Genomic DNA, 10,556 nt, shown 5'->3' with positions numbered 1-10,556 from the left:
TTTCTTAAGGGTTAAATGCATCATCTCTGAATGAACACAGACCCAGCAGTCCTCTGCTGTATATGTGTTTGGGGCCTCATATCAGCTGGTGTATGCTGTCTGTTTGGTGGTCCAGTGTGAGAGATCTAGGGGATCCATATTAATTGAGACTGCTGGTCCTCCTACAGGATTGCCCTTCTCCTCAGCTTCTTTCAGCCTCTCCCTAATTCAACAACAGGGGTCAGCTGCTTCTGTCCATTGGTTGGGTGCAAATATCTGCATCTGACTCTTTCAGCTGCTTGTTGGGTCTTGTGGAAGGCAGTCATGATAGGTCCCTTTTTGTGAGCACTCCAAAACCTCAGTAATAGTGTCAGACTTTAGGACATTCCCTTGAGCTGGATTCCCCTTTGGGCCTGTCGCTGAACCTTCTTCTCCTCAGGCTCCTCTCCATTTCCATCCCTGTAATTCTTTCAGACAGGAACAGTTATGGGTCAGAGTTTTGACTGTGGGATGACAATCCTATCCCTCACTTGATGCCCTGTCTTCCTGCTGGAGGTGAGCTCCATAAGTTCCCTCTCCCTGTTGTCAGACATTTCATCTAAGGTCTCTTCCTTTGAGTCCTGAGAGTCTCTCACCTCCCAGATCTCTGGTGCATTCTGGAGGGTCCCCCCCCATCTCCTATTTCCTGAGGTTGCCTGTTTACATTATTTATTTTTATTCTTTAATCCTTGGGGTAGAATTTAAGAAACATTCCTCACTTGCAGAGCAATTTTCGCATTCCTTCCCAAAGATTTCCAAGGTAGGGAGTATTATTTTACTCGCAGTTGACATACCAACATGGATGGGGGACATTTCACAAGGTCACACCCACAGGTGAAGAGCTACAGACAATATCTGATGAGATAGGGAGACTCAATCTTCTTCAGGGACAAGCTCCACAATAGTTTATCCTGTTCCAAATTTTTACATTTAAACAGATGCACATTTAAACAGTACTAAATGGACTTAGAAGAATGTATGTATATGTACATATATATTCATTATAGCCTATACAACATAATAAAGATTTGAGAGGGAATAAGGAGGACATGGGAGGAGTTGAAAGGAGGAAGGGAGTGTAAATGATTTAAATACAGTACTCATACATGAAATTCTCAAAATAAACTAATTTTAAAAAAGAAATAAACCATCTATATCAAGTGGTGGTAATAGAACTGACACTTCAAATATTTGATTTTAATTTTCTGAAAATACTACCAATATATTTTTAGGATTAAATACTAAATTTGCTTGACTCATGGTGCATTGGCAGACTTATATTTTTATTCTTTATGTGAAACTATCATTATCTTATTTGATCTAACCAACAGTGATATGCATGAGTAACAATGGTCATAGCTATTGGATCCATCGCATCAATTTTATATATGTACAGTTTTATGCAGTTTCTTTCATTAGTACTAATATCTTGAGATATTTCCTTGGTAAATTAAAAGCGAAAGGAATTATGTGACTTCTATAATGATATTCTATTTTCCTATAGTTTCTTTGGATAAGGAAAAACTATAACATCCTGTTCTACTTTGGTTGTTGAAGAGAAGGTTCCAATGAGCATTCTACTACAAATCAACATTTGGTTCTCTAAGCAAAAGAAAAATGTATCAGTAACCAAAAATTTACTGAGAATATTTTTGCTTTGTAGTTGGTATTAACTTATTAGTTCCTTGAAACCTTGATCAAGTATAAAATCATAGAGAAATTTACTTAGAGTGTTTTGAATCTATATTTAGCATTAAAAGTTCATTATTAAAAGTTCAGTGAGAATCTTGGACAGTTTGTCTTTATTATACCCAGATCCTATTCCAACTCCTCCCAGATCCATTTCTTCTGTATACATTCAATCTTGTACATTCCCCTTTCCTTATTTATTTATTTATTTATTTATTTATTTATTTATTTATTTATTTATTTTTAGAGCCTTCAAATAAATCTGTACTACCCATTTATTGATGAAAATACAGTCTTCCCCTGGAGCATCATGGACCTATCAGGGGCCCCATTGTGAAAGAAAATTGATTTTCCCTCTCCCAGTAGTCACCAACTGACACTAGTTCCTCAGATAGGGGTAGGTTTAAGTGTTACAGCTTGCATGGAAGGGTATCCTGGAAACCAGGAGCCAAAGAATACCACGAAGTCACATTGCACAACAAACATCAAGTAAAATATTAATTTGGAGGGAAAAACCTGGGAAGGTGGTTGCCTATGTTCTGGTGAGAAGCAGCAGAGAACTGGGAAGAACATGGGGCTTGTATAGGGTTTCTTGGGTAGGAGGGCTTTTCAGAGTGGCCTGGGATTGGAAGAATTAGGTGGCCTGATCTTCGGGCAAGCTTTAATCCTTGTACCTTTAGTATTTTCTAAACTCCTGTTTGCTCTCTTTATATGGTAGTGACTGAGGGTAGTTCAAGGTTTTGTCTGACTTTTTCTGTGGTCATGTGTCTCTCTGGACTAGATTGGAGGTAAATTCTCAATAATAACTTTCTTCTTTAGTTTGATTAGTCAAATGTCTGCCACTTTTTGTTTCCAGTAACACTGTATCTAGGATTTCTGCATGTTTGTCTGTGGCTGAAATGAGGCTAAAACATGTACCTGGCAAATTTCATGCAAGTGTAGAAGGGAGAGTTCAGGTTTTAAGTACTGTTATTTTCCTACACAGGCAGTTACTGTAGCAAATAAGAATTGTTTACTCTGTGGGTCAAGATGTAAAGCTATTAAATTTGCCTGGTCCACTTAATGAAAGCTTCTAGAATTCAAATGTTGCGTCATGTAATTGTTTCCCGTTAAGAACTCTTATTTTCCTTTGCAGACTCTCTCCCAAGCATGCCCCAGATATTCCTGATGATAGCACAGATAACATCACTATCTTCACTAGAATCTTGGATCGGCTTCTGGATGGCTATGATAATCGGCTTCGACCTGGACTTGGAGGTCAGTTACTCTTTTAAAAGTCCTCTGCTAATATATTGCCCCTTAAAAACATAATAATGTGCCTTCTGTTGAAGGAGGTACTTAGTCTGTAGTTGAGTTTCTTTCTTCTGAGAGTCAGGACTTTATTTTGATCCTTTACTTCAGCAATCTGTTTTTGGAGAATTTCATTAAGCAAGACAAATATATTATGCTATGGATTATCTTGAATGGAAAGTATGAAGGTGTATGTTTTTAATTCTCCCCAATTTGATAGATAGTCACTTATTCTGTACTCTTTTATTGCTAAAGACTTTATTACATACTTCCACAGAACAAAAATCTTTTATAATAATACACATATAAGTTAACCTAATCTAATTTGCATTCCATATTAAAATTTTCTAATTATAATAAAAATGTTCCTTACAATAATCTCCCTTGATTTGGATTTATATCCAGGCTTGAACATCATTATTCCTCTTCAATATATAATATGGTAATAATCTTTTATGATGTTGCTAGGGTGTTCCTTATTTGTTTTTGGAAATGAAAACACAAGAACTAATTGGATCTTTCTTGGACAATTATTCAAGAAGGAGACATTTTGTGTGTGTGTGTGTGTGTGTGTGTGTGTGTGTGTGTGTGTGTGTGTGGTATATGTATATGTGTATGTAAGCATGTATGTATGTGTGTGGTGTATGTATGTGTGTGGTGTATGTATGCATGTGTATATGTGTGCTATGTGTATGTTTGTGTGTATGTGTGTGTTTGATTTTTAAAATTGATGTCTACAAAGCTATATACCCTAGAATTACCATTTTTAGCTTATATTTAATAGGCAATGTATGGTATGGGGCATTGAGACTATTCTGATTGCATTTTCTAACTTATATCCAATAGTTTTAACAACCATAAATTACCTTGCATAACTAGTGGCAGTGAATTCCATTATTCCTGTACATTTTCCAGAGGGTATTTTTAAAAGGCACAGTATTTCTTTTCCTTTATCTAATTAGCTAATCACTTGTATGAATTTTCTTATCTTACCTGATGCATTTAAAAATATCCATTTTGGGAAATAATTTTGCTTCCAATTTGTCATATTTTTCTACTGTAAATCATTTTGGTTTGGCTTCTGTTATCTTTTGATATGTTTCTCCATATTTTAAACACATTTTTAATAAAAGTCATTCATTTTAGATTTATCTTGTGTATTGTCCGGTTCAGCGTACTAATCAGCCACTTTTCTAGAATAGATCTTTTGTTAGAAGTTATATTTAGAATCTAGGTGTTCTTTTTTCTGTAGCAGCATCATTGCTTCTGTTTGTTTCAGTGAGCAGAGCTTGGAAAATGGTAAACACACATGTATGCATACACACATATGTGCATAAACATGCCATATATGTACCTGTATATAGTTATATACATATGTATAGATATATGGACAAATATGTGCCTAAGTATATACATGTACATATAAATGTAGTGTAGGATATTTATATTCATAATTCTACTCCCAGCTCAGCATAGTAGTTTTCATTGTTATGTTTACTCAGCCTTTCAATACACCTTCAAGCCATTTTGGAATTACTACACCCCTACTATTATAATACACATTTTCTAAATAGATTAAAAGATATATTTGCAGGATATGATTATTTGTTTTTAGAATAAGTCTATATGAAATTTATGGGATACAAATAATACACTGAGGTAGGACAGTATTGGAAGAATAAATCCACCATAAATTAATTGCATTTATCTTTGATTGGTGATTATGGGAAAGAACAAAGTACATGACAGATTAGTGTATAGATTTAGAAAAGTTGGGTGTAGGGGAAGAACCACTGCTCTTTTTGTTATTTGTTCAGCTTTATTAATTAATTATACATCTTCTCAGAAGTCACAGTTTAAATACAATACAGTAGTGGGTAAAGGTGGATCTAGTTTCCATGATGACAAATTTTTTTGTATTGAATATTTTCTTTATTTACATTGGACCTGAAAAGGTGAAAATCTTTTAAATGTAAATAAAGAAAATATCCAATCAAAGAACCACTGCCTTTTATCTTGTCCTTTTGGAGTTGTTGAACAGGGAAGGTAGTATAAAGAGGAGGAAGGAGTCATGAAGTGCTGAAAGGATATAACCAACACCACAGAAGGTCCGCTGACCTTCAAACACGTTATGTAATGTGTTCTCCCACTCACAAAATATATAATTATCTGTTAAAAAATAAATGTCAAAATATGAAATGAGATTATTACTAAATTAAAATTACAGGGACTTGATTTATCTTCTCATCTTACACAGCAACCAAGAAGTGACCAAATGCATTGAGTAATGTTCTTCAGAAACTGAACAAAAGTACCACGTCAAATGATCATTAAACTCAGAGGAAACAAAGTGATCTTCACCTGGGAGCCGCTGTCAACTGCCTGCAAGCAGCCCTAATGATGCTGCCTGCAGGAGCTCCTTGGTGACAAGACAAAGGGAAAAGACTGGAGGAACTGAGATTGTATTAGTCTCCTCAGTTTAGGAGATGTAATTCTTACTACCAGGAATATCAAAAAGCATGAGTATCAGGTGGAGGTAGGTAAGGAGAGAAAGAGGAAGAGGAAGAGCAAGACAGAGAACCACAGAGAGGTCCAGAAATCAGTAAAGGATTCTCTGCAAGTTTTCAGCCAAGTATTGTCAGGTTACACTAACACATATCTAAAACTCTAATACTGGAAGTCAGAGAGAGTCAAGTTGGAAAAGGTAATGAAAGTGAGAAGGGGGCAGAAGACAGAGGGGAGGATGGAAAGGTAGGAGTGATGTTGATGTAGTGCTCATATGTCAAGTTATTTGAAAATACTTTAATAAGAAAAAACAAAACAAAAAAATTGTCTTGTCCCTCCTCTTGGTCCTCCCTTACACAGTCCTTCCTCCCACCTCCCCTCCCCAAGAAAGGTACTTTAAAGGGAAAGCAATATTTCAGATTGCAGGCAAATGAAAAAACCTGAGAAAGGAGAAAGAACTACAGTTATAAACAAAACACAGAAAAGAAGTAGAAACAGCAGAAAATGAGTACACATGGACAACTATTTTGAGTTAATGGCATTCTAATAAGCAACAGCTTAATGATAGGTTTCCAGGTTTCCTGGTAATATTTACTAAGACAGACCATATTCTGGTCTATAGAATGAAAAGAATGTTGAAGCTGATACAAGAGGATAGTGAGTCCAGGCCACTTTGGGGTACATTGTAACTTTGAGACTACCCAAGGATATTCTCTCTCTCTGTCTCTCTCTCTCTTAGTCTCTCTCTGTCTCTCTGTCTCTCTGTCTCTCTGTCTCTCTGTCTCTGTCTCTGTCTCTGTGTCTCTGTCTCTGTGTCTCTGTCTCTGTCTCTGTCTCTGTCTCTCTCTCTCTCTCTCTCTCTCTCTGTGTGTGTGTGTGTGTGTGTGTGTGTTTAGACCAGATGACAATCCTCATTAAAGCCACTGATATCTTACTGGCCTGGGGCTCACTAATTATACCACAATTGCTGCCCAGTGAAGCTCAGGGAACTCTGTCTCCCCAGCATTCAAATTACAAGTGTACCCCAATTGTGGAACGATTTTTTTTTTTACTTGGATTGTGGAGCTTGAACTCAGGTCCTCATGCTTGGGAGGCAAGTTTTTTCTTGATAAAAAATAAAGAGTGTTTTCTTGCTCCTTATCCCCAGGATCCTTTCTTTTTAATCCAGGTTCACTATCAAAATGGAAGAGAAATTCACAGTGCACAATGCCTGTTCATTAGCCAACTATAACTAAATTCGAATTCCATGATATGAATATATTTGGATAATCTATCACTAAGTGGGAACTAAACAGCACACTTCTATGTACTACCTATGAGTCAAAAAAAGAGCTAAAATTGAAATTTTTTAACAATTTCCATGGAAATATATAAACATAAGTAGTGCTAAGAGGATGGCTACATTAAAAAAGAAGCTAAAATCAATACTTCAAGCCTTTACCTTTAGTAGGTAGAAAAAACAAATAATGAATCATTAAATATTACCAAATAACAAAAATATACAAAGTAGAATAAATTTTACATACTTTTTTAGTTCTTTGAGAATTTTTGTACAATTTCTTTTAATCATATTTACTTTCCTTGGTCAACTCCTTCTAGATCCATTCTCCTTTCTGACTCACCCAAATTTTGTGTCCTTTTTTTCCTATGCACATCACTTCCAACTTGTGTATCCATATATTCCTGGAAGTGTGGCCGTCTACTGGAGTATTGTCAACTTACCAGGGGCTACATCCTTAAGGAAACTTAACTGTGCCTCTTCAAGTAACCATTATAACTCCTCAGGTATGGGTGGAGTTTAATGCCCAGCTGCCATCTGTGCAGGGATTTGTTTGGTTTGAGCTTACACAGGTCTTGTACATGCTGTCCCAAGCAGTGTGAATTAATATGTCCTGCTGTCCAGAAGACACTGTTTCATGTACCATATCTGTCTCTAACACTCTTTATTTTCCTCCTTCCACAATGATTCCTGAATCACAGGAAGAGGAGAGATTATATAGATGTTTCATTTAGGGTTGAACAACTGAACTCTGTGGCTCTCTGTGTTAATTACCATTTAATGCAAATAGAAGCTTCTCTGATGGGGTTTAATGGATACATTAATTTATGAGTATAATGATAAATCATTAGTAGTTGGTTTAATACTATGTCTATTTAGCAGAATAATGCTAGCAGCTTCTTCCCTAGGGTCTGTGACCTGTCTTCGTGTATGTTCTTTGCCCAATAATGATTCCAGTTCTGCAATTCAACTTGTACAGTGGGACTTAAAAATCCAACCAGAACATCATTGCTTTCTTACATGACATTCATACCATTATTTTACAGTGGACATGTCCTTTGTAGGCCAGTCATTTTTGTATCTCCCAGAGTTCACAGCTGGGTACAATTGATGACTCAATCTCTATAGTAGTGTGCATAGTACCTAGCAGCACTCTGAAAGCTAGTCAGTAGTGATGAAGTTTCTAGTTGAGTACCAGCTAGATTTTTTTTCTGTGTTCTATGATTCAAGTATATGTTGTGTTCAGCAATAGTGTCTTAGTGTTAAGTTCGGTATGATAACCAAGAGCATATCTTTAATGTTTGGAGATCTATGGGACATCACTGGCTAACAAAACTGAAAGAGGTAACACTTTTCTGAAACTAGACTTTTTATTTGATAGCCTTCCATGCCTAGTAGGGCCATTCTTCACCCATTATAATTGGGCAATTTGGGAGTATTTTCATGTTTCAACTTTTCAGTTATTTGTGTAGTCTAGATATTAACTTCCTGTCTGAGGTTTAGGTATCAAAATTTTTCTCCTTTTCTCCATCTTGCTTATTTTTATAATCTAGTGTTTACCCTGGGGTATTCCTAGTAATTTTGTGCTTTCAAGTAAGACTTGAAAGTCCTTAAATCCTTAAAATTTTTTGAGTTGTATTTTGTAACTACTGATAAATATTGATCCAATTTCATTTCTGGTATCTATTTTTTCCCAGCACAATTTAATAAAATACTTTGTTCCAATTTGCATTCACAACACTTGTATTTCAAATCATTTAACTATACTTATTAAAGTACTCTGTCTTCTGTCTTACATTTCAATTTTATGCCAGTGAATGTATTTTACAGTGGTTTTATGTTGTTTTTGTTACCATAGCTTTGTACTGTCCTTTGGAGTCTGGTAGTACAATACCTCTTGCTTTGTTCATTTTACATGGACTTGCTTGCACACTTCCTGGATGTAATGTGATATCATGTGATTTTAGGGGGTTATTTTAGTTCTTTTGAAGACTTAATTAGTGTTTTTATATGATGGACATTGAACTTGTAGACAATTTTAGGTGTATGGATTTCTTAACTGTGATTCTTTCACTCTAGGGAAATGAGATAACTTCTACTTTCTGTGTAATTTTCAATTTCTTTCTTCATTTTTTTGTAGTTTTCATTGCAGTGATCCTTTGCCCCTTTGGCTGAATTTATTGCCAAATATCTAAATTTTATGCCTATTACAAATGAAATTGCTCTATTACTTATTCAGTGACTTGTAAGTCACGATTGGCATATAGCAGTTCTGTAGATGTCATGCTGAACATAGGGGCATTTTGTTCTACATATAAGATCATGTTACTTAGAAACATTAACAATTTGACTTCTCCATTTCCATGTTAGATGCTCTTTATTTCCTTCTCTTTCCTAATTACCCTACCAAAGTCTTCCACTAGTATCTTGAGTAAAATTGATGAAAGTAGCCATTTTAGCTTATTCCTGATCTTAAAGAGAAAGTTTTGGCTTTTTTTTTCTCATTTAGTATTATGCCAACAACATTATATATATTAAATTTTAAAATTAGATGATAGATTGAATTTTATCAAATGCATTTTCTGTATCTATTAAGGTCTCTTATTTTTAGACAAGATCTCATTCTGTGCACCTGCCAGCCCTGGAACTCACTAAGTAGTTAAGACTGGCTTTGAACTCTTTGAGGTCTGTCTACTTTTGTTACCTGTGTTCTAGGATAAAAGAGGTGTGCCATCATGCCTGGCCAATCTTTTAATCAATGTTTTTCTAGACCCAATGAGTTATTAACTTATAATATTTGCAAAAGCACCTCATCCTGCTACTATAAACTATAGTCTCTCTCTGCGTCTTCTTAATGAGGGTATTATACAAAACCACATTCATCAGGAAAAAGAATTAGAGTACATCTGTGAATATGAGTTGTCTCTATAGCAAACAGATCTCTTATTGAAGGTGTTTACTAGGGAATTAGAGAAACAATTGAGATCCCTTTGAGACATATTATGCTCTGACTCCTAAAATTTTTTTCTTTATAATATTACAAAAAAAAAATCCCTTCTTGAAACTAGCTTCTGGAAATTATAATACAATGCTCTCTGGAGAGACTGAATTAGAAACCTGGGGTGTTCCAAGAGTTAAGCTCACTCATTTTTATCTTTCTTTAATTAGCTGTTCTTGAAAAATTTAACTCTACTGGTCTCATTGGTTTCCTGGTCTCACTGAATTTTCTTTGATATAACAAAATCACAACACTTTCATAAAGGATCCAAGCATTCATAGATGTGTAAGATGTTTAAGGAAATTATTTTCCATTGACATATTATACTGTTGAATTTCTGGGATGGGTGAGTGATTGTTATGCAAAAGGATAGAAGCTCACCATTAATAGTGAATAGTATTCTCTGATTGGTAAAAAGGGATTTTCACGGGTATCATCAATTGCCCTTTTGGGACCTAACATTTTTCCTTCTTGCCTGATAACAGTACTGAACTAAGAAAAAAAACGCTTCAAAAACTGATGCAGGTCTGGGGAAGACTGCTCAGTTAGTAAAATGCTTATTGGCAAGAAGAAGGAACTCAGTTTGATCCCTCAGAACCCACTTAGAAATCTAGGCATACAGTGCATATATGTAATCCCAGTGATGGTGGGGCAGAGACAGGAGAATCCTCAGGCTCTGTCTAAAAACAATGTGGAACGATATGAAAAGCAATAGAAGAAGACACCTGATGTTGACTTCTGGCCTCATTGTGCACATGTTCTCTCTCTCTCTCTCTC

General features: G+C 35.5%; 1 protein-coding gene across 3 annotated transcripts in view; it reads left to right on the top strand.

Annotated features, from left to right (window-relative positions):
• The window catches only part of Gabra3 (gamma-aminobutyric acid type A receptor alpha3 subunit), a 191,776-nt gene that overhangs the window by 74,218 nt on the left and 107,002 nt on the right, over nucleotides 1-10,556 (top strand). For all 3 annotated transcript variants that reach the window (XM_031363691.1, XM_031363681.1, XM_031363701.1), the window contains one exon: nucleotides 2,843-2,964. In XM_031363691.1, coding sequence (XP_031219551.1) covers nucleotides 2,843-2,964 — 122 coding nt within the window. The remainder of the gene's footprint in view (nucleotides 1-2,842; nucleotides 2,965-10,556) is intronic.

Source organism: Mastomys coucha, chromosome X (assembly GCF_008632895.1).
Source record: "Mastomys coucha isolate ucsf_1 chromosome X, UCSF_Mcou_1, whole genome shotgun sequence".
In the NCBI taxonomy this organism is placed as follows: domain Eukaryota; kingdom Metazoa; phylum Chordata; class Mammalia; order Rodentia; family Muridae; genus Mastomys; species Mastomys coucha.
Note: the sequence above shows the minus strand (reverse complement) of the source record. Positions and strands in the feature narration are given on the sequence as shown.